Here is a 25,656-nt window from a genome sequence, read left to right on the forward strand (position 1 = left end):
AACAATAGCACTGGAACTCTCTATAAAAATTTTTTGTCTTCTTGTAATGAAGATGAATTTGGAGCATTGTTAGAGCTTCTGAGATCTTGTTCTTCAGATTAAAAATGACTAACTGTAAATTTATTTCCAACACAGCAGTGTTCAGTGAATGATATATTATTGTTACTAAATGAGAGCACAGGAAATACCAACATGTTTTAATTTCAAGGATTTTTTCATGAACTCTTTGAGAAGAAATACCATGTCTGCAGAGCTCACTGCTGGAAAAGATCCAGGGAGTTACACTGTTCCTTTCAGATGCAGAAACACACTGCAGTGGTTCAAAAGCTCTGTGCGCCACAGCCCAGAGGAGCTTATTCCACTTCAGTCCCTCTCTTGCCTGGGGAAAGAAATGACTGCATCCCTTAAACCCCGGGTAAGCTATCAAAGCTTAGGCATGTGTAGCCTTTTGTACTTTTCTTCTTCTTGCATGACTGCTCTGAATCCAGAAGAACAAATGCACAAGAGGTTAAACCTCACCTGTAAAGCAGACCCTAAAACCTCAGCACTCCAAGCAGTGAGACTGTGATGGGTTTTTCACCTCTCTGTTCTATTGCATCTAGATAAGGGGACGGACCAAACTCATGCTGTGAATGCACACTATGCCTCAATAGGCACAGTGAGCTTCCAGCTTGGTGATATTTGTTTTTCCACGGCCTTATAAATGTGCCAAATCAAATTTTGTAAGGTGGAGGTAAACGGTAAGAGAAATCGTGCGGGCAAAAATGAAAGACTCACATGCCAGTGAGGATGTTTAATATGCACTAGAAATGAGTGGAAACAATAAGCATCGCACATGACTCAAGAATGAATTATTTAAGGACTTTCTTTTCCCCTTGGTGCTCTGACTTCTCAAGAAAAAAAAACAACAAAGAAATGTAGGCCAGAATATTGGGGGGGGGAGCAGATAGAAGCAAAGGGGTGATAAGATACGATACTCACTGCGGCACAATTATGATCTGAACAAAGCAGATGAAGAGGAAGACTAGGGAGGCACAAGCCACATAGGCTCCGAATCTGTCATCCACCTGCTTGGAGTACTGCAAAAAAAGCAAAGTGTTACATTAGTGGAAAAATTGGCTGCTGCCTTCACCCAACCAACAAACACTTGTTTCTTGGCTTCCATTTAGGTTCTTGGAAAGAACTGTCAGTAAAAAAAGACCAAGACTACAAACTCTCCTGGTCCCTGGGCAAACTGTAAGGGTTCAAACCCTTACAATGTTCCAAAGACCAGGGAACAAATCAATACAGCTGGATGGAAAGAGGGTTCAAAGCCTGGTCCTTACATCAAAGGAACAGAAATGAGGATATGAGGGACCAGGATAATAGGTCACTATCATGAGACATGAACTTCTTTCATGGGAAGCTTCCTCCAACAAGGATGAATGTTGCTAATGAGAAAACCTTGGGGTTTTTTGCGCAGACAGCTTGGCTCACTCTAACAATAGTGCGAGGATGCTGTGGTTTTCACACAGTCACTCATTCCAACTACTTGTCAACATATCAGTCACATGGGAGCTGCATCCGATTCCCAAAGATGCTTTATTTAGCTTGAAGCATGGTTCTCAGTACAAACAGTCTCAATGTTTGAACCATGAAATGAAAGGTGCTGAGAACAGGTGAACTGCTAATTTCCTTAGCAGTTTTCAGCTATAAAATTGAAGAGAAGGAGTGAGGGTAAATTACATGCTTGTGCTTTTACTTGATCCCACACAGATTCACTGAATAGCTATAAATCCTGCAAAAGTCTGTTTTCACAGTAGGCTGCAATTCTTGTCATTGAAAGAGTATTTCTACATAAAACGAAATAAATAGTGCCAACTTAATTTCTGAAACCTTATCCATTAAATGGTGAGCTTAACATGGAAACTGCTCAAGTATCCCAAGGATCTGTGCTTGGATGAAAAAAAAAAAAAAAAAAAGGAAAAATATGACGTGGAATTTCTTTGGGCAATTAAAAACTGTATCTCACGTGGTACCCTTAATAGTAACTGGATTTAACTGGACTTAATGTTACAGTCCAGAGAAGATTTTGTCTCTATTTAATAGACAGAGAAATTGAAAAGATCTTTGCCTCACAGCACAAAGATATCTGAACATTATCAGCTATTCAGGACTCTTGGGTCTGCTACTCTCCTCTCCCAGATCTGTGTGAGTGAGAACTCTACCTGTTGCTTAAAATGGGTTCCCAAAGAAAGACTAATGAACCTTAGTAGCACTTATGGCTCCCTAGGTGGCAAGACATTACCTTTTTCTCCAGGTCAGGCTCCCTGAATGTTAAGAGAAACTTGCGCACGTGCTCAGAGCGTAATCGGTCAATACTTCTGGCATCAATGGCCCGGCCCAGAAACTCATCCACTTCATCTTCTGGGTTCATACTTTCCTGTGTATTCCTGAGGATGTGGGAAAAAAAAAGGAAAAAAAAAAAAAAGGAACGTAAGAGGATAAGATAATTGCCTCCTCTTAACCACATTATCATCTGACTCTATAACAAACTGTGGGTTAATGGCATTTTGCTTATGACAACTTTGAGCTGGAAAACGGATTATGAGCTGAGAGGAAAATTAGACCAGCTGTACTGCTCACTGACAGCCTGCCAGTGAAAGGATTTCATTTATTTGCCTTTTTTTTTCTAAACGACCTCCATCAAGGACCTTTCTTGCTTTGGAGTCTCTTTACTGTGTTTCATCCTCACAACTAGGCTGTAGTTTCCCTCCACCAGACCTCAGACTTAGTCTTCCTTGCTCTACTATCAATGATCTATGTAACCAGCCATATTCACTGCTTTGCTATAATTGTGTCTATAATGATGTTGGGTATTTCAGGTTGGATATAAGGAAAAATTTCTTTGCAGAAAGAGTAGTTGGCATTGGAACAGGTTGTCCAGGGAAGTGGTGGAGTCATTGTCCCCAGGAGGTGTTAATGGAAAGGATAGATGTAGTACCTGAAGACATGGTTCAGTGGGCAATATTGGTGCTAAGTGGATGGTTGGACTGTAGATGATGATAGAGATCTTTCCCAACATTAATGATGTCTGCAAAAATTTCAGAACTTGAACAATTCTCCATTATTGAGAAAAAAATTGTTTACAGAACAAACCATTGACTAAAACAAATGTGGGGAAAAAATGTGGTCTGACACCCCACTGCTTCCCTCATGCAGTTTTTACGAGTAAGAGAAGCAGACAATATTTCCTGTTTACAAGATACTTAGTTCACTTGAGCTAGGAAGAAGGTAGCAAAAAACCCTCCCCATGATAAGTTAGATTCTGCTTTCCAAATATGTGGAAGAAGATTTTAAGATTGCTTATAATCTTTGTCGCCATTTTGTTTCTGGTGCTCATCTATGGCTTTCAAAAAATATTAAAAAAAAAAAACACCAAAAAATTAATTGCCTTGAGGCAATTATGCAGTCAGGAAACCTGAAGCATCTCCCAAAAATCTCTTGTTGCTTCTTAAAATTTAGTCACTTGCTGATGCCACTTTAATGGTCTGCCTTAAAACTAGCCATGGGCAGAAATTAAAAGCTCATTCTGAAGTGCTGTTTTTCTGTTCTGTTTACATGATTGCCAAGGACATAGAAGTTGCACAGGGGTATATTCCAGTGGACAGCTATTTCTGCGTGCAAATCCCACGGTGGGAATGCAGCTTCCAGCTCATGTTGAGTGACCTTCACCTTTGGCACTCTGGAAAAAAGTCCCAGGCTCTGACCAGCAGGATGGGAAGCTGCAGTGCTTTCTGTTCTGGGTTTCATTTGCACTGCAGGACAGGGCACAATGCTCAAGGCTGCTGCTGGGCTTACTGGCAGGGTTGTGCTGTGAGCAGAGGCTGCTCAGCGCGGCCTACAAACCAGAACATGATGCTATGCTCAAGGTTAAAGGCCCCTTCTCAAAGGAAGGGCTTTTTGCTGGACATGGCAGGATCTTAGAGGCACCCCTGCTCTGCCATGTACCTCTCACCAAGAGAAAGGCAGACCAGTCTTATGGGCTCGTTGCCACCCCTCCTGCCCCTGGCCAGCCAGGACGCTCCAACATGTTGGTGTCCCTTCATGGCCATGTGGCAATGGCAGCTTGTCCACCTTGCCTCGGTGTCTCATTACTGCTTCACCCAATCAATAGTTCAGTAGGGTTGGAGAAAAAGAGCTGTTTTGATTTTTGGCCTGTAGTTATTTAGTTCCTTGACAGTCATGTATTCCTCTTTGAAACTATAACGAAGTTTTGTCCCTAGAAGGACAGGAAATTCGATTTATTTCTAGATGCTCCCTTGGAGGAAGCACATCTGCTTAAGCAATCAACAAGTGGCTGCTTATTTTTCACTCTGTCCTCACAAGTCTGTCTTCTGGACCCATAAAAAAGAGTAAGGAAATCATTATGGTTTGTATTTACACAATGTCTTCCAAGATCCTGCGAGTTATTTACACACGTGGGTCGTTCACATTTAGTCATTTCATACCACGTATGAGAGAGGCAATACATTTTCCTGCAGAACTGGAGCAAATGAGTCGGCTCAGCATCTTCGTGAACCTCAGTCACATTTCAACCTCCAGCTGAACAGCAACATTCAGGAGGATGCGAAGAGAGAAGCAAAATCAGCATAGGCTTTGGTCACGGCTGTCTCCAGTTCTATAACAGGTCATTGTACTGCGGAGGGCATTTCTCATACCACAACTTCTGTGGTTGCAGCTTATGTAGACATATTTCTGCAGTTTTTAGGTGACCTTGCAGGGATGTTCATTGCAAGGTAGCCACACTCGAGCAGACAGCAGGGAAGCCTGATCACCTGCACATACTCTGCTGCTGGGGTGGCTGCTCTGCATCCTTGCCTGTTGTACCCCTATTCATTACTGTACAGCAAGTCTGGGTACATCTGCATTAGTTCTAAGTTAAAAGAGCAAATGTTCTTGTGCTATGGAGAGCCCTGAAGGCAGTGCTCCTAAATCAGAGCTGAGCTACTGCCATGGAGTAATGAAATTCATATGTGGAAATGTGTATTCATATATTGATAGTGTGTGGGGGAAAAGCAGGGCTTTCAGGCCCCCACGAAACTTTCAGAAACACCTCTTAAAAGTGCTGTTGAGATCTGTACAAAATGCAGCCAAAAGAAAACTGTTACAAGGGACAGGAACAACACGAACAGAGCTGGGAGCAGCTTTTGCACTCCGCTTGTGCATGTGAAAGCTAGCAATTGACCCAGAGAAGTTCGCTTCAGAATAATCCAAAAACATTCTGCTTATTCAGTTACTTCCTGCAAACGAAGAGTGTGAGAGCGTGACCACTGCCAGAACTACATATATGCCATAACTGTAAATGCTTCATGCCTAGGTTCAATGACTACATCTTCACTCAGGCATGTGTCAGGTCTCGTTCTAAGAGATTCATGGTGCCTCATCTTTCCTCCTGGGAACGAGCTGTGCTTTTGCATGTGAAAGCACTGAACTGAGTGCTTGGTGTCTAATTTAAACAATGCCATCAATGCCATGAACATTTCCTGGCAGAGGTGGTTTATTTTTTTTTTTTAGCCACATCTTTATCCCTGAATTAAACAGATTGCTGGATCAAGAGAATCTAAGGCAATTAGGAGATATTTTTTTTTTTGTGTGGAGCAGGAGTGAAAAAAGCCTGCAATCTGTATAGTAAGAAAGGGGCACGCTGAATCAGCACTAGTAAATACAGAGTAATTCTTGCCAGCACTTAGCAGCTCAAGTAACCTTTTCAAACTGCAGGATGGAGGAGAGACATGACCGTCCTTGGAGTACCCACCTGTGGAGGAACCATTCCTCACTCACTGACTGACTCATCCATAGCCCAGCACCAAGGCAGGAGAATTTATGTTCTCTTATGTGAAACGTAAGGACAGACCCTATTTCATGAAGAATACTTAAAAATTTCTGTATTCCTCACAATTATTTTGTTGCAATCTGTTAGATCTTTTCCCTCCAAAATATATCCAGTATCAGTTGAGTACACAGCAGCCATGGACTCAAGACTCTCTCCAGATACCCTGCACCACAGTGAAACATCTCATGGTGCACAGAGGTAAATGTTATTAAAACAGAGTTTGCAGTGAAGAGCAAGAGGAGGAGAAGAAGATTCCAAGTACTGTCATGTCCAATCTTACCACATTCCTTTACTTCTAGGGAGTTGTACTCAGTGCTCAGCCATCATAACATGAATTTCCCTAACGGCACATTATTTAGGGCCCACAGAAGCATTCAGCTGCCCCAGCACACACAGATCTGCCAAGCCCTTATTGGCAGCCTGTGAAATGTGATAAAGAGCAATAGCAACACGTTTCAGGCATCAGTCTCCTCTACTGCCACCTGTTTTGCCCTGAGCAAGCTTACAATTAATGCCATTCAGTAGTTCTGAATAAGAAATACTTATAGACACCTTCACTACAAGAAATTTTCTAGTAATGTCCAGCTGTGGAAGTGAGAAAGGGACTATACTTTTTTTTCTTCCTCCAAAAGAGATTTTTTTACCACCAAATACCACTCATGTTTTATCATTATTTTTGCCATTAAAAAAAATTGTTAGATATGAAATAGATCAAAATGCTGCTCTAGCGTGTTTGCATTTCAGCACATGAAATTATGAATTCACCTTTTAAAATGAATTGTCATTTCTGAGTTTATTTTTGCATGTAGAAATTAGTACTATGTAGTAATTAGAAGTACATATATAAGAAGCACTCGGGAACTATATATGTCATTTAGACGTACATAATTTCTTCTTATTAGAAATGTTCAACACTGCTAGACACACTTTTAATGATGACTTTGTTCTTGGGATATCATCAAGACAGCAAATACTGAATAACACTGGGTGGGGTGGGGTGGGAAAGAGCAGCAAAATGTTTTAATTCCAAATGCCAGTTAGATCCAGACAAATCAATAAATGTTTTGAGACAGTGGCAGCTCTGATTGCACATCAGTCAACCCCATGTCCTTAGACTGGCTGTCCCTACAGGAGAAGTCACCGGGGGGTCCAGGCACTATTCTTGGCTGCTGGGCACTAATTTTTGTCATTTTTTACTATGAGAAGAAAAAAACAACCAACAACACAAAACCCACAAACGTAACAGCATATGACAGAAGAAAATTTGCTTACTTGTCCTTGGGGTCCTCAAAACCCTGTAAGAAAGGAAAAGGACACAAGGGTTAGGAAACAGGCAAATCTTAAGAACTCAAAGCATGCAGAGAACAACACTACAGAGGAGTTTTCGGAGCATTCACTGCTAGGTGCGGATGGAGAGCCTTACCAACCCACGGCAATGTTTGTGCTGCTGTGTCATCGGGCAGACAGAACAGTTTTAGAAAAACACATGCCTTCAGGTATAAATTTATGGAAATGGAGATAAGAGAAATGCTTCAGCTGACTGCTGGCACATATTACTTGAGATTCAAAACTCTGACTGCTAACATGGGACAACCACATAATTAATTCAGCACAGCTGTACCTCTTTATTTAAGCTGGGTCTTGACTAAGGGAGCCCAATGCATTTTGCTTTACATTTTTTCAGCAGGAACCCCATAAAAGTCTCCTGCCATCTCCTCTCACTGCATGCACACACAAAAAAATGTGTTTTCTTGAATAAGACTGCAGAAATTATAATTTGTGTAATAGCCAAATTGTTCACAATTCCTTTGGGGCCACCTGAACTGAGCGAGTGTGTATTCATGGTCACCATAGCCTAAGCGGCTAGAAAGCCTCAGAGAAAAACGTATGGAGGCACACTTCTATATGTTTAGCATTACCATACCTAACAGACCAAATACCATGAAAAAGGACATTTTGCATGGGATGAAACAAAATCTCTCCTCTGAAATCTTGGCTTGACTTTAACTGAAGTTAAGAGAAGTTGTATACTTGACAAGCAGGGTCACAGGCACAGGGTTTGTACCCTGTGTTCCAAAACATAAGAGAAATGTAGCTGGGAGATATGCAACATTGCTTTTGTTTTCCTCCCAGAGACCTCAGGCCAAAACCACTCAGAGCACATGAAGATGTTCCAGCTGCTGGACCTGCAGCTGCTCCCAGGTTGGGGGAGCAAACAGAGGCCTGCCTGATGCTGCATGACTACAAGGAAAAGCCTCTGGGCAACAGTTTTCGCACAGCTGTGTTGTGTGTCACCATCAGCAACAAGAACACGGACCAGATTCTAAAGGAGAACAGATTTTGCCCTTGTGATGAGTTAGCAATGTAGTGTTACAGCAATGGGCAGAAGCAAAACCAACACAGTGACCCTGGATGACACCAACTCAGCAAGTGGAAAAAAGAGGCCCTGGTCCCTCAGGTCAATAGGCAGGACTGTGATTCACAGAGAGCTATGTCCATTTTTATACCCTTCATTTCAAAGTAAAACCACACCTCAAAATAGAAACTGCAACTCCAACTTAAGCCATCTGAAATCCAGATGAAGGAAAGCTCTCAGTGCCATGTACTAACCACCAGTGGATTCAAGTGCAGTGGGAAGAAGGAAACAGTAATGTTGATTCAGTGTTAACATGTGCACTTGTCCAAGCCAAACAAAACATGTACTTTTCATTTCACATTAAACAGTGCTGAAGGGATCATTCAGCTTCTTGTTGTGTGGTTTTTTGTTTTTTTTTTTTTTTTTTTCTTAATCATTCTACAGTTGTCAGGAATATCTGATTTATTTATTTATCCTCTAAGCAATGCTACAACTCAGTGCCAAGAATGAAAGCTCACTGATTAATCATGGAGACAAAATACTTAGTAATTTGTCTGGTGTCATAGCCAGTTAGGCTGGAAAAAATAAGAAAATCAGCTGAAGATGGATAGCTACCAGCCAACAAATGAGGGGGAGAGAACTGATGTGAAAACAGACAGTACTTGCTTATTAGATAGACATCAAGTTCACATTTTCTAGCTTATCCACGTGGGAAATGGATGACTGACTGCAACTGGAGCGTCTCCTAAAATGGTCTGATTTTCATGGACTGCTGAGAAACCATTCATCCTACTGATGTCCTGAAACCAAACACAGATTTCAGACTCCTGCCTTCCAGGTGTGCATGTTTGGGAATACAAGCCAACCGGTCAATTTACAAGAAAATCTCAGCAAACATATCCTCAGTAAAAGCCACAATACTTTAAGCATGAAAAAAAAAGTGAGCTGCATGTTTAGCTGTCATTGACCAGGGTGAACACTTCAGCTACACAGAACTAGATTCTCCCCTCCCTTTTTCCCTCAGCAAAAACATTGTAAATAAAGTCTCTAAAATAATACAGAATTAATTGATTTAGTTCTTCATTTTAAAATACTAGATTGTACTTGAAGCCCTACAAGTTATTCGTGTTGGCAGCTCAAACAAAATTAAAACCTCACAAAAAGCCTATTTCAGGTAAAGCAAAAAAGGAAATGATTATTCTATGTTCTTTCCCGAATCCTCATCTAACAATATCTAAATATTTAAGAGTGACTTGAACTCTAATTAGAGAGAATCAGCTTACAATTAAATGTAGTAGGAACCTCTCTGAGTTAAGCAAATCAAATGATTCACTTCAAATGTTCCCATTTCGTGAGAAAGATTCTTCAAGCAGAATTTCCAAAAATGGAATTGTTATGGAGAGAGGTCTGCAAGGTTATTTTAGGGAAAAAAAAAAAGTCCAAACCAAAAAAAAAACCCCAACAAAAAAACCCATAGCTTCTTAGAAACCGATAGCATATAACAGGAGATCTTTCTCCTTTGCATTGAAACACTTTGCTAGGATTCAGACAATATACGTCTCAGAGATTTGTCTGTGACCAGAGATTTCTTCCCCTATTCACTAAAGCTTCAGCCTCTCAATTGCATGCCAAGAATACTTTTAAGCAGGGAGATGATCGTGTGCACAGTGTCATGCTGCTCACCCTCTTCAGGTTGGGAAGGAAATTTCCCCCTGGGCTCTGTCTAATGTGTTTTCAATTCCTCCCACTTTGTGGGCATGCTTGGTCCATTAGAATCATTTGAAAATGGTCACTTAAATTATTTCCTTCCCCTTGCACAAAGCTTGAGCACACTGGTCTTTTTTCTTTTCCACTGCTAGCAAACAGTTTTATTTCATGATGTCTTGGATGCTTTCCTCCAATTAAAGTCCCTTGGCTCAACATAGGTCTTGTAGGAATCTGAGCTACAGAGGTTTGGCTTCACTCCTAAGGACTAACACACTCATGGCCTAGGAGACAAATGACCACAAATCACAATTTCCTCACAGCATGCAAAGCAACACAGACACTGAGGCCAGCTCTCCTCCCCTGTTCACCTCTACTGAGATGAGCTCAGGGATCTCTGCATGGAGTCCCATCACGTGTGCACCAACACCTTCAGTTGAAGGAGCTCAACAGGAAGTGAGATAATGAGCGTTGCTGCTGCAAGCAGCCCTGATCTCTTCTGTCCATGCTGCAAGAGGCTGGGTAGCTGTGCTGGGCAGTGCAGTACCCAGCCTGTCTCGGTATGGAGCAGCTTTAGCTCCTCAAAGGTACACCAAGATTGGCATTTCTGCACACACATACACAGAGATCTGAGTACCCAGACAAAATAGCTGATAAAAAGCATGTGCCCACCATTTAGGAAAGAGTGAATAAGAGGGTAGGAAGAGAAGATGCCAATTCCTGGAGTAGAGTATATAAATCCCCTCTTGATTGCTCATGGACTTATGCCCAACAAGCTGAAGCAGTACCAATGGCTTAAAGAAAAGTCTGGGAAATGTCAGCAGGAATGAAAATGGCAAAAGTGGTGATGGCTACAGGAATCAGACAGAAATGAATTCACAGAAATTCAGGAATAGCTCCATAACCACGATGACGGAGCAGCCCTTGTTACAGTAAAAATTCTTTTTCTCTAGAAGGAAACCCAAGGCATGAAACTGGTCAGTGCTAAAGGACCTCATCAAATTCTTATTGAGGAACTATTTTAATATCCCTGATACTGGGATTTTTCCCTTTCCCCCAGGAGACTGCATTATTCTGCCATCAGCCTGCAAATGAAAAGGTAAAAGCATTTAAAAATTGCCTTGAGACTAAGAAAGTTCTCTCTCCAAATTGAGGAACATTAACCCAAATGTAGCTGTATCAGCTCCCTTACAGGCAATAGTACCCACTGATGAACTGCCTTGCTCTTTTTCTTTTCTAGATGGGATTCTTAAAAAAAAAACAACCATGTATTATGGCAGGTCAGGTGGCTCTGAATTTACAAGCACTTACTTTTAATGACCATCCTCTGTGGGAACTGACGTGCAGGAGAAAAAAAAAGAGGGAATGTGATATTACTGAATCTGTCCCAAAAGCTTACAATTGTATGAGGGATATTTTATGGAAATCTATTGCACTAAAAGCTCATGTGACTGCTGCCTCTCTTCGTGACTTCTAAATTAACTAAGCTCTTTTCTTTGAAGATTAATACGGATTCCTTAAATAGAATGATAAAGAGTTTGTCAAAGCTGTGACAAGCTGACTGCTACACCATAATGCTTTGAATCAAGAACCATTAGAAATAATACTTCTAACTTTGAGAACATTAGCTGTAATTATTAACATATTGTAAATATGCAAAGAAAAGTGGAGTAGACTTTACACCCTTTTAGCTTTTCATCTAGCTCCAAAAACAAGATAATAGAGGAGCTGATGAGCTCTGTGACCTTTTTAATGACAACGTGCTTAGAATGCACAGATTCCACCTTAAAAGCTTTGCTGCCAACTCCAGTAAAGATTGCGAGGGCAAAAATGTCAGGGAAGCTAATTTTGCTTGCCCTTTGCTCGTGTCTAGCACAAAGACCCAAATGAATGGGACTTACATGAAATCTAAAGTACTGCGGACTTACGAATCAAGATGACAAAGTGAGGCTTGTAAGGGCTCACGCCAACTTGCAAAGATGTTCCACAGTAACAGAGATTATGAAGACATACATGGCAGAAAGTGGATGGAGTTAAAAACAAACCTGCTATGGCTCCACCACAAAACTAATTATTCACCTCCATTTATCAGGTTTTCAGTACTGTGTTACATTCTGCCTTTGTCTCTGTGGTCTCTCAGACAAGGCTAGGAAGGCAGATGCTATTAGGTATAAGAGCAGAAACAGGACTGAAGGACTTTCAAGCACTCGAGATAGAAATAATGTAATTTCTATACCAGACTCCAGAAAGTACAGGCACACAAATACACAGTCTGGTAGAAAGGGTATTTAACAAGAATCTAAGTGTAGAACAACAAACTGGCACAAAATTAGTTTACGAAACAGATCAGACCAGCGTGTCTGCTATAGCTGGAACACAGACTAACGAGTTCTGAAAAGGAAAGCTGAAGTGCTCCCTTTCTGCATCCCATCCCACTTAATAAAATAGACTTTCATTCCTCTGTACCGCTCACAGCTGGTGAAGCACTCTACTTTGTTCTGCTGAAAACGACTTGTTACGTGGCCTCTGTCAGACTGGACCAGACCAAAACCAAGGATTTATTTGGCTCATCAGATTTATACTATGTAGAACATATGCTGTTGCTTTTGAAATAGCTTTCCCACCTTAATTTTAATTCATTTCTGGCTTGGAACTCACTTCCAGAGGAAGGGCAGGTTGCTCACACTTTCCAGTTTTCTGAACTCTGAATCCAAATTTCTACATGTCAAAGCCACATCTGCAAGTGAAACAGTACGTGATTCTGTGCCTCACTTGTGAGCAGTCACCACAGCTCACATAACAGAAAAGACCCATTAACAGGTAGTGGTAGAAATACTCTGAACTGGTTCCTGGCTCCTTTATCTCTGTCCTTTCATCTCTACAATCTAAGTGATGATAAACAACACACTTCTACAGAAATTACTGTTGAACTAAACGGATGCACAGACGTAGACAGATGCAGACACTGAATCCAAATGCGACCTCCCTTAATTAGTCACCCACTGTCTCTAAAAATGGTTCTGGTGAGTGCCACAGCTTCACCTCTGATGTCAATGTGTGCTGAGCTGCCACTAATATCAGAGGAGGTGCTTCTTGCATAAAGAGAAACAGGCATCTTTATGTCTGTAGGCTTAGTTTAATCCTGCAAAAAGACTGTATGACTTTTTTAGTAGTGTCTTGATCCAATCTGCCTTTACCTGTATGACTACAGTTTACTCAAGAAAAGCATGTGATGGTTGAAAAATAATCAGTGCAGGACTTCCCTGCAAATACTAAACTCTAATTAGACTTCACACAAGCTGCTGTAGATCAGCTGTTGCTCTTATTTGTCTTTTAAAAATTTAATCAAGGTTGACTGCAAGCCCTGATCAACTGGAATGAAATTTAAGTTTGCAGACACAAAACTGTACAAAACCTCCAACAACTTGAGCAATGTACAGTGCTTAATATGGCTCCCACTCATTTATGTGAGATCACACAGAACATTTGAATCAGACAAATCCTCTTTTCAGAAGCACCAAAGCTGACAAAACTTGCTGTTTTGTCAAACAAATTGGCTTCAGAAAACCCAGACCAGGTTAGCAATTTCCTCCCAGGTCTGTAGCAGTGCCTCGGGGTTACAGCAGAATGGATTGCCTGAAAGTTTCTCCCTACTTGATTATGGGAATTTGGGGGATTCTGAATACTACAATGGCAGCAAAGATGTAGTGGGACAAATTCTCCATTGGGTGTCCTTGTCCAGCTCTGTTGACGTTAATGTTGCTATTATCAGATTTAGCAAGTGATTGCTGGAAAAGAGGATAATGGTGACCTCATGCTAAACAAAAACTTTTAGAAGGACGTTAAACCCTCTGTGCCTCATTCATGGAGAAAATCCTGATTCTCTTTGAAGAGGCTGCACTACTGATCGAAGAAAACTTGCCCACTGACTTTTATATTTTTAATCACTTCTGATGACAGTTGGATTAGATAATCTCAGAGGTCTTTTCCAACCTTAATGATTCTACTACTCTAATCACTGTAGCTGGCACAGAACCAGCTACAGCATTCATTCCTTCGATGCACCTGTTCCCTAATTTTCATTTCCAAGTAACAAGAAAATCTATTGTAAGGGTAAGCTGGGGACAACAAAGAGTAGAAGCAAATTGTATTTGTGATGCAACACACAGAGAAATGCTTGGTTTAAGATAGGGCAAATAGAACAAAGAATTATATTTTATGGTTGAAAGACTAGGCTTGTGGATGAGTGATGTTTCGTTAGAAAGCAAACACCGAACAGTATCAAACAGCAGACTGCATGGAGCAGTAGTGCCACAAGGCATCGGGCACTGCCACTTGAATAAGGACTTGTTCTTTACTGCCCCAGACATTCCCAGGATGCTTTTTTTTAACCTCGCTTCACATTTTTAACATCTGCATGCAGTCATGTTTCCCACACGTGTATAAACCCTATTCAATTTCACTTCTGGTTTACTTCATAACTAACACTGAGGTCATACGCAATTTCACTGCAGATTAAATGCTTCATTGCTCTCATGCAGGCTCATGGCAGAAACACACTCAGTCCGAAATCAGCATTGCAGATCTTCAGGGTTTCCTCTTTCTGTTCCTAAACTTCCTGATGTTAGATCATTCCAGCAGCTGAAAAAATAAAAGGAAATCTGCCCAACACCTACAACCAGGCTCAGGAATCACATTAGCCATTCTGCTCTTGTTGGGTTACAGGGACTCAGATGTACCTGTTCCCAGTGTGAATCTTCCCAATGGTATCAGTGGAAGACACTGAACTACCTGCCCATGAAAGCCAGTGCAAAATAGAATCATAAAATGGCTTTGGTTGGAATGGACCATAAAGATCATCTAGCTCCAACCTCCATGCCATGGGCTGATTGCTGCGCATCAGATCAGGCTGCCCAGGGCCCCACTCAACTTGGCCTTGAGTGCCCCCAGTAATGGGCACCCATAGCATTTCCAGGCAACCTATGAAATTTTTCACAGCTGTGAGATTTCTACCCTTTCAGATTTTTATGCAAGGGCTGAGACACCTGCCAGAAACGTGGGTATGACTGGCTTTTATCCAAAGAGAGAGAGATGCCTCAAAGTTTAGCATAGCTTAGACTGGAAACTTCATAAAACATTTAAAGATATTTTCTATTCTTTATGCTCTATAAATTCTCCTAATACGGATTTTTTTTTTTTTTAAGAGTATTGCTTCTATATTTGTAAAATGTTTTAAGATGACCCTCCAGACTGAAAAGCCCTGAGGGAAACAAACAAAATGTTTTCAGGAACAGCAGGAGTTCTACAAGCTCCTTACATAGCCCAATCCTTGTATCTACAAGCTTTTTTTTTGGATCTTCCCAGCAGCAAATTAAGATGACTATTTTTCAACCTGCTCTTTGCAGACATGGGGAACAATTTACCGTGATACCCTGTCCTTACAAGCCTTCATATATCTGAAGACTTTGTTCTTACTCAATGTCCTCCTCTCTAGACTAAACAAACCTAATGTCTCAGCCCTTCCTCACAGGTCATACTGCTGAAACTCTCCTCATTTGTAATTCTCTCCACTGGACTATCTCCAGTTCATCCACTTTCTCCTAAAGGATTGTAATCCCAAACTGGACATGTTTTCCAGCTAACTAACACTGAATAGAATCATTTGTCATCTAGAACAGCCCTGCCATGTTGGAAGGTATCAGTGTTTGCTTTTTAGTTGTTGATTACAGTGAAGTTCTTTCACTGTAGAATCTACTACAATCTTTTTTTTTTTTCTTCCTTTTTTCCATAGTTTTGTTTTGCTGATGAGAACTGATGCACAAGCATTATTTCCAGAAGTCTAAAATTCATCAATATTTATAGAAACAATCTCATATCTGTACTGGGAAAAGCAAAGTCTTTCTCAGTGTATAAATATTTTTCTAGCTATAAATACACCTGTGTTCTCAGATGCTTTGAAGTCAGTTTGTTTTTTATTCTTTTGCAATTAAAAAACAGACCAAAGAAACAGTGGGGAACACCAGGCTGGTGTAGGGGACTGTGGGAGCTCTGCTCCTCCACGTGCACCACGAACAGAGCAGAGACTCAGGGCAGGGTGGGAGGGGTTGGCACCATTGTGACCCCAGCTGCCTCATGCATAGCTAAGCTAGGGTAGGACTAGGGGAATAATTCCAGAATGTTTTAGACTGTTGCTGCATGGACACGTGTTTGGGATTTTGTGTTATTTATATGAGTCTACAAGTGCCTGGATAAACTCCCATGTGCCTGGGGGAACAGCTGAAGGCAGCTGGGCCCAACCAAGGCTAAGCTCCAACCACAACACAAGCTGATGGCCGGGTGCTGCCCCACCAGCCCTGCTGCACCTCTACCTGGATGTGATGCTGTGCCCCCATGCCCACACATGGCAGCACTGAAATGCTGTGACAGAAGGAGGAGGAAAGGAAGAAGCCTGCAGCTGCCTTTGATATGAATCTGTCTCATCCAGGACTACTACTAATAAATCCTCAGAGTACAGACGGCTTGCCTGAGCCAGCGTTCAAAGGCAAGAAAGAAAGCCAAAATAATTTTGTTTACTTTTAAATAAAACAGATCCCTCACAAAAATGCTATTCAGGGAACTTTAATATTATCTTTTGGGGAAGTCTATGTAGTGCTGCAAAAAACGGTCTCTGTTTTTCCTGAAAATACGGTTGTCATAATGCAATGAGTTCTAAGTCCTGTGTCTAAAATGTATGTCCCCTATAACAATCCATATTACCCAACATACAAATGTATTTATAGCTAGATCAACTGTGCTTTTGCCCTTCTACTCTATGTGAGGTTTCTGGCCTCACTGAGCTTGCAGGTTTCTCAGCAAGTTTGCTGACGACACCAAGCTGAGTGGTACGGTTGACACGGTGGAAGGAAGGGATGTCATTCAGAGGGACCTCAACAGACTTGAAGGATGGGCCTGGGTGAACCTAATGAGATTCAACACAGCAAAGTGCAAGGTTTTGCACTTGGGCCGGAGGAATCCCCGGCATCCATTCAGACTGGAAGGAGCAGTCCTTGAGAGCAGCCCTGCAGAGAAGGACCTGGGGGTCCTGATGGATGAAAAACTTAACATGAGCCAGCAGTGTGCTCTTGCAACTCGGAAAGCAAATGGTATCCTGGGCTCCATCAAAAGAGGGGTAGCCAGCAGGGACAGGGAGGTGATTGTCCCTCTCTACTCTGCTCTTGTGAGGCCCCATCTGGATTACTGTGTCCAGGTCTGGAGCCCCCAGTACAAGAAAGACAGAGCTGTTGGAGAAGGTCCAGAGGAGAGCCACAAAGATGATCAGGGGACTGGAGCACCTCCCTTACGAAGACAGGCTGAGGGAGCTGGACTTGTTCAGCCTGGAGAAAAGAAGGCTGCGGGGTGACCTCATTGCAGCCTTTCAGTACCTAAAGGGAGCCTACAAACAGGAGGGAAACCAACTCTTTGAAAGGGTAGATAACAGCAGGACAAGGGGAAATGGTTTTAAGTTGAGGGAGGGAAGATTTAGATTGAATGTCAGGGGGAAGTTCTTTACAGAGAGAGTGGTGAGGTGCTGGAACAGGCTGCCCAAAGAGGACGTGGATGCCCCATCCCTGGAGATGTTCAAGGCCAGGTTGGATGGGGCCCTGGGCAACCTGGTCTATTATTAAATGTGGAGGTTGGTGGCCCTGCATGTGGCAGGGTGTTGGAGATTCATGATCCTTGAGATCCCTTCCAACCCTAGCCATTCTGTGATTCTGTGATATCTATATGTAAGGAAACTGCACATCATTGCAACATCACCCTGCTCCAGGCAGAGTGCTAGCTTGTGATCCCTGTTACAAACACCTGTTTTGACATTACAGGGCTAAGGGACTTCAGGTTTTAACAAGCAAAGCGGCACTGCCTGCAGAGAAAAGACTACAGATAATTACATACAGGAGGGCTGGGGAAAGGTGGGTGACGTGAACAAAGAGCACATCTTGAGGAGCTTTGAAAGCTGGTGCAGCTTACCGAGATCAATGGCATGTCATCCCAGAGGAGTGCTGAAAAAGCCTTTGTAGATCTGCCCCCCTTTTGTCTGTCTGCACTTTGTATTTCTAAGCAGGCAGCATGCAGACTGTGTGCACTGTGCGTGCCTTTAAGCACACGTAGCTTAAAGTAACACGGCATCAGAGGTGGCATACAAATGAAGTACTGTGCAAAGATAGGTGATGCAAAGCAATGCGTAGTTAGATCAGAAGCTAACGCAAGGAATTGATTTTACGATCTGATCAATAAGATGTCCATCTAGCAGACATTAAGATGGTTCCAGTCCACAGAAGGCAGCATGTTTTTGTTCAGACTAAAGCACCTCAGAGATACAGCAGAGGGAAGTACTGTTAATAATGATTTAAAAAAAAAATTGATTCCCCAAGAACAACATAAAGCCTAGTAAAAAATAAGTAACGTTATATCTGAAAGATGTTTAACCTGGCTTTCAGAAAATAGCATGGCACATGAAACACAGACATCAGCCTCTCAAAAGAGAGCTTGCTACAGGAGGCAGCACAGAAACAGATCGAGTGGAGAAGATTTTCTAAGCAGCTGAATCTATAAAGAGGTAAATATCATTACAAGGAAAGGTTGAAGATAAAAAAAAAGGAAAAAAGAAAAGAATCCTTTCCTCCTACTAGCTCAAGACAGTGATGTTTGTAGGACTCAGCTTGATATTTCAATAAATAATTATGTTTTTTCCAATGAAACAACCAGCTAGACATGGCAAACTGTAATTAACACCAAGAAGCATGATACTGTTTGGCATGCTTATACCTTGTTTCTGAACAGGAGGATGCAAGAACTCCTTACAAGCTATTCAAAGAAACTTATAATTATAATTATATGCTAGTGTGATTAGCTCTTCTAATAATGTCGTGCCTATTGAGCACGCCCTATTGAAAAGCCCACATTAAAAAACACACTGTTCCACAGATCTGTACGCTTATGTCAGAAACCCTTATTAGAATATCTGAGAAATGAAAGAAACATTACTATGGAGATTAAGAAATACAGTTTAGCACTGTAAAATAATATTATGATTGAATAATATTAGCACCAACTATTAATAAATGTGCCAGCATTTCCCATTATAAAACACCATATGCATTTGCCTGTAGCTACGCCAAAAATTTTAAGCTGTGAAGGTGATCCCCGTGTTAAAAATTTCTCCGAAGCTTTGGTGACCTGCAACAAAACTTTGACTTCAGGCAACAAATACACACTTTTGACTGCGTACGAAGGATCAAGACAGCATGATAAACTCATTGCAGAAGGGCTCTTACGGTCACACCCAAGTGAACAAGAGGGAATACAAAAAATCCCAGCACTCAATCAGTGAGTTTTGAGCTGGATAAGCAGCTGAATATCATGTATGACTAACAGAATGTGATTTGCAGTCCTCAAACAGCTTTGACATAATCAATCTGACAGATATACCCATGCGTAACCCAGGTAAATACATTTTAATTTTGTCCTAAATTACATTCACGTACAGAATATTAGAAGGAATTCATTTGTTTAAAACTTCATCTAAAGAATAATAAGATCATAGAGCAATTTGCATACGCATGCAAATTACTAAATAGGTGCTAACTATTTTTATTATTAATAACAGTCTTTAAAATAGAAACTCTTTTCTTAATCTTCATTGCAGAAAACAAAGATAAAATCTCTGTGTAAAATAAACCACAAAATTATTCTCGGCCCAATTGTGTTGGTAACTGGCCATTCTTCATTTTAATTTAGAAGTAATGAAGAATATAATTTATGAAACGAAGATGCCTGCTACCTTAGACCAATTAATCCATGTTCCTTTATAATGTATTCTTGAGTGTTAAATAGAGTGGTGTGATTCCTGGGTACCCACGAGCATACATGGGCAGGTAGCTCAGAGGTGAGCAGCACCTGTCTGTATAATGCAAGTGAGAATCCCCTGAAAGTGTTGGTCTGTTATAAGCTAACAGAAATGTGTGCCACTTGCCATTTGAATGCTTGCACTACTGAGCCATTTTTGTAGCTGATCACAGCCTCTCCACCAGCTTGGATGAGTTTTCAGACAAGTCAGACCAAAGAGCCCTTTTTCTGCCATTCAGGCTCCCTTCTCCTTCCAAACACCCTTGTGCCTCACCTCACCATCACTACCTCCAGATGTACTATTTATTACTACTTCTGTAGTCAAAAAAACAATTTACTACCCACATTTGGAAGATGCCCTCAGGACTGCAAAAACCTTTAGACGAAGCACGGAGGGATATATAATGCTGTATCAGGAAAAAAAGACATTAATGGCCACAATGCAAGGCATTACCATTCTCTTCATCTCCTTGGAGACCTGGTGAGCTCCTAGGTGGTTGTAAAAGGGCCGGTCGACACCCCAGTGCGGCGGGTTGTGGCTGATGGAGTTGGTGCGCTGCCGGTTCATCTTGGCTATCGTGGCTTTCTCATCTTTCTGAAAGACAAATGAGAGAGGTGTGTGTGAATAGCCAACACCTTTTTCAGTAGGTACAAGCATGGCATTTTCCATACTTGAAGGAACAGAACATCTTCCCAGCCAGGCAAGCATATAAATCTTACAATCAACTGAACTGCGTAGCTGCTAGCAAAAGGCAACAGGACAAAAAAATGGTCTCCTCTGCCCTAATGCTAGCTGCAAATATTGCCATTGGCACCAAATTCCCTGAAGTTTGGACAAAGTCTTTGTGTTTGCTACCAGAGATGGTTTTGAATCTTGGTTGTACTGGAAGCATACTGCAAATCTTGTACACTGTAGGTCTGAAAGGTTTCGTTAAAGCTCAAAACCAACTGCAAGAGCATGAAAGTGCAGTGATTATCTTACCTTACTTAAAGACAAACTCTGTAGGGCTTGGATAACAAACAGCTAAAACCTGCCTGCGTATTACTTGGGAGAGGAAACCAATTTCAAGAGAATTGCTGCTTACATGTGTTTACCAAAACAATTAGATGAAATTGTTAATTTTGGGTTGCAGACAGTATTCAGGCATCTGGACAACATTAAAAAAAAAGAACCAGTTGTTTTAAACTTAGAATTTTTGTTTGTCTTGAATGACAATTTGATCAGCATCTGTTTTTGCCTGGAATCCACTTTCCTTATCTGTTTATTTTGGTTCCTTGCTACTCACTGTAACTTGTACCTGCCAAGAGTTTGCAATATACCTGGTGTTATTTCCATGGAAACCAGAGAGTTAAATGTCAAATGTTATGCTGCCTTAAATTTGCTTTTCTTTTTTTTTTTCCCAAAAGAAAGCAAAAAGAATGTTTAAACACAGTGCTGGGGAAAACCATCTGATTGTCAAGTATGGGAAATCATCCTCTCTTTTCTTGCAAAGAAGAGACAACTCCTACAACATTTCCCATGAGATGGCATGCTCACCATGAGGGCACCAAGCATTTAGGGCAGGTGGCCCTGCAAGCTTGTCCCAAAGGAAACACCAGCTTCACCAGTGGGACGTGTGCTCCCACACCTCCTGCCCCCAGAGCTGCAGCTGCCTCCATCCCCATGTTGGACTCACTGCCACCTCAGCTGCGAGCGCTGGAAACTCCACCGCTTGGCACCAGGGAACTTCACATGAGCAATCCTAACAGGGCCACTGGATCACCTCCAGGGGAGCAGCACTTTAAGTGCTAAAAATACACGAGCGTGATGCAACGCCGATGTGCAGATCTGAGTTGGTTTGAGGTTTTGGTTTTTAGAAGTCATCGCACTTTGTAGTGCTTGCAAACATTTGCAGCACTTTTTGTGGTTTCTTTTTTCATGTATGGATTTTTTTCACAGTTGTGCTTCTTGTTTTATAAAACGTGATGCCAGAAAACTTGTAGAAAATGTAGTTCCATTTTCTACAAGCAGATATACATTGTTGTCACTAATAAAAGTGACACTGTCAGTCTATTTTATTGCAGTTTAGTGAAGGGTTTTCAACCTGAAGCAATCAAAAACTAGGCTGGGGACCTATAAAGCAAAGCTATTTGGCTTACATTGCAAATACCTTTACATCAACAGATGATGAAAAGATACATGGAGCAGTTTTTCCCCACAACTTGGTCAATTTGCTTAAAATTTGAGAAAAGCCTTAAAGTCCCAAATGCAATCAGATATGCTAAGCCCTACCAGCCAGTGAGTGATCCTCCCACCTGCTTCCAGTGCAGGGTAACTCTGCAGCACTACTTTTACTTCATGCCAATCACCTGATTAATGTGAAGGGAATAAAGACCTCGTACATGCATACTGGCACATCTGCATTGAGGTAAGGTTGGGACAAATTGGTAAATACATACTTCTGAGAGAGGTCAGGCACCATAAATTATCCCTGGCCACGTGCACTCTGTGGGGGTATTTCCCCACCCCTTTTAGAAGGTTTATGTTGGATTGTGAGCTGTGTTTCAGCAGTATTTCCAATCACATTAAAACACATATATAAATAAATTGTGGATTTTCTGTTTTCCAATGTTACATGCTGTGCTACTCTGTTATCTTGGACAGTAGGACTTTGCCATTAACATCAATACTTACTCAAAAAGCATTTATTTGAACACTACATTTTTTAAAGTAGATGTAATTTATTTTCTGAAAAGTAGCATATTCAGTGTCTGATGAGAATAACAAGGTCTAAAAATGAAGAACAAGTAGGATCACAGCTTTGGTTTGGAAATTTATGAGGATCCCTACACTGCTTCCTCCTGCCTAATGGCAGCATGAGCATACCTTGCACACAGTGCTCCCTAAGGCATAACGAAGCAGGAAGGAAGAATAAAAAGAAGGAACAGAAGACACCTTTTAGTCCTACTCATCACAGGTACTACCAACAACAGAGCAGGTGCAAAGGTTTCTGACAGCAATGTGTTTTTCAGATTTAAAGTGGCTGCACTTCAGAAGATGTGGGAACTTTTCAAATCCGAACTCACGAAGAGCCTTTAAAATTGTATTCCCAGAGGTTTTGTTGCGTTCCCACCACCAGTTCCCACACACTAAGCTACAGTAATACTACAGCAGAACTGCAGAAATAGCTGGGGTTTTCTTACAATTATCAGTTGCATTAAGCATGCCTGTTACTTCTTTAGCGTATGATCAGATTTTCCAATTTATGCAATCACTATCAGTACAACAAAACAATGATGCTGAGAAGGGATCGAGCATTTCTCAGTCAGCTACCTATTCTGCCTTAAATCGTCTTGAAATCCCACTGGTATGAATGGTGTTTCTTGCAGTAATACATGGTCTAAACACTGGGTTCATAAATCTACAGGAGTAGCAACCCACAGAGTCGTGATTAAATTTGTTAAATCGAGGAATCAACACATTAGATTGATGGTGTTTTAGAAGAGTCACATGCTCAGCATTTAAATGACCATTTTGTTTCTTCAGCTGGATGCAGTTCCAGGACACTATTTGGAAAAGAATGGGAATTGTTTTTCTAGGAGTTACAGCCAAAGTTTTGTTGAGCTGTTTCAAGGCCATCATCAACAATTCTTTCTGAAACTGTTGTGTACCTGCTATTGTTAAAAGAAACGCCCATATTTACTGTGACTGAAAGGCCTTAGAAGTAAATAAACATTTTTTCAGTTGGCTGCCTTTGAGCAGTCAGTGCAGTGTTTAGTCAGCAGTATTGCTCATCTGTTGACAGTCATGTTTTGTTTCCACCTGTGTTCAAAGCAAAGCATTTCCCCAGTCTTCTGGCATTCTTTGAGGGCTATAAAACTAACTGCGAACCTAATGTGCTGTTAAAATCTTATTCACCTTAAATTTAGACCCATTTCCCACTCCACCAAGCACATACTTCTGCACCCTTCTGAGAGTAAAGACTCTATCAGTGACTAGAACTGATGTGCTGGTTCTGCAGATCAACTACTGTGGCACCTGACCTCAAAGAAAAGCAAAAGTTGGCCATAACCACTAAGTGATGTGTTCCTACCCGAACACCAGAAGCTCAGGCAAAATAAGGACTTGGTTCCACAGAATCATTAAGGTCAGAAAAGAACACTAAAATCACCCAGTCCAACCGCCAGCCCATCATCACCATGTCCACTAAACTCTCACTACTGGATACTGCTATAATTAAATTCAATACTCTAAGAATAGCAGGGATGTGCTGAAATAGCAGTAATGACCAGGACAGAGGTTTTGAATAAAAGGAAGGCAGATACAAAAGCCAAGAGCTGAGGTACAGAGCCATGTGCTAGGAGTGCCACAGTCTGCGCAGTAAATCTAGAAGTATAACACGAATAAACCAAAATCATTCTGCTGAAGGATGAAGAAGTCACACTGGGTAATGCAAGGAGTTCATTACAATGCCTTGGGGCTAAGTTTGGGAACCAGTAATGATCTGCATAACAGTCTTAGCAACTTTAACTAATAATTCTCTGTGTATCTGGAAACAGTGATTTTCCAGATAAAGAATGAACAAGCAAAGCCAGTAAAAGAGGAAGGGCAATGAGATTTCCTGTATTCATTTCATGCGAAGGTACTAAGTTCAACAGAAATATATATTCAAACAAATAAGAGAAGAATAGTGAATTAGGGTAGAACTCACTCTATATAAATCACCCTATATAGCCCTAGGAAAACAGATATTCAAAAATCTACATCATTCCAGAACCGAAGGAACAAACTGTTTCTCTTTTCAGATAATCAGTACAGCCGCAGTCGAGGCAAAAAGGAACAGGGATCATAAGGGTAGGGTTATAAACAGAAAACATGACAGAAATTGGAAGCAAAACTTAAAATGTAATGTGCTGAATGCAGAAGGACGACCTCCATCCCAGATCTCTGCAAAACTGCCAAATTCAATTTCAGTTCTGGTAAGAGATACTTTTAATAACTATTTAGTCAGGGATCATGACACTGAACTGTAGAGCAATAAATGCTGGCTTGGATTAACAGCCATGAGAGCATCCAAGCTTTTCTAAACAGAAAAAATACATTAACTGTCCCTGGACTTGCTTTTTTTTCCGTAGAGCATTTGAGAGAGTGCTGTGCTGGGGACTGAGGATAAGGCTGTGGGGGAACTAGAAGCTGGGAGAAGAGCTGGCTTATGGTGAAAAAGCAAGAGATGACTTTAAGGGAAGATAAATTAGGCTGGATGAAAGTCACTGAGAGAATTGGTCAGTGATTAGTCTTGGGGCATATTTAAAAAATAGTTTCCTTACCAAATCAGGCAGCAAGTGCAGCATTGTTGAGCTTTGTAAAGAGAGAAGTGGTGGCAATATTTGACTGATAAGGGCAAAAGAATATTAAATAGCACTGGACATTTGAGAGCTGACATAGCAGAAATGGGATATTCCAATCTACAAAACCCAGAATCATTCCTTTAGAGATTACAGTAAAAAATGTCACTTCTTTACCAGGAATTACATCCATCCATCACAGAACAACTATGAGACTCGGAGGTAACACAGCTGTGCAAGAGGTAATGGTTTTCTATGCTGACTGGGAAAACAGTTTGTTGTGAGAACCTGGGATTCTCTTCTTCATTGCAAGAAGAGATTAGAAGAGTTTGTCTTGGGATTGAAAAGGTTGAGAGGGACAGAGAGGATACAACTGCTGTCTGCAAGAATTGTGTGATGTATGCATATTGCCCAAGTAGCACTGAGGTAGATTTGATGGCTCAAGAAATTCTTTCTAGTTACATTTTTCTGTCTACATTATAGTTTATACTTATCTTTGCATTTCTTACAT

General features: G+C 41.2%; 1 protein-coding gene across 1 annotated transcript in view; it reads right to left on the bottom strand.

Moving 5' to 3' along the window:
* ADCY5 (adenylate cyclase 5) overlaps positions 1 to 25,656 on the bottom strand; it is a 196,277-nt gene that overhangs the window by 23,187 nt on the left and 147,434 nt on the right. Inside the window, exons 8-11 of the mRNA XM_085227802.1 lie at positions 20,275 to 20,415; positions 7,148 to 7,170; positions 2,288 to 2,432; positions 982 to 1,079 (exon numbers count right to left, since the gene is read on the bottom strand). Coding sequence (XP_085083928.1) covers positions 982 to 1,079; positions 2,288 to 2,432; positions 7,148 to 7,170; positions 20,275 to 20,415 — 407 coding nt within the window. The remainder of the gene's footprint in view (positions 1 to 981; positions 1,080 to 2,287; positions 2,433 to 7,147; positions 7,171 to 20,274; positions 20,416 to 25,656) is intronic.

The sequence above is a fragment of the Meleagris gallopavo genome, chromosome 7 (assembly GCF_905368555.1).
Source record: "Meleagris gallopavo chromosome 7, MGAL_WU_HG_1.1, whole genome shotgun sequence".
In the NCBI taxonomy this organism is placed as follows: Eukaryota; Metazoa; Chordata; class Aves; order Galliformes; family Phasianidae; genus Meleagris; species Meleagris gallopavo.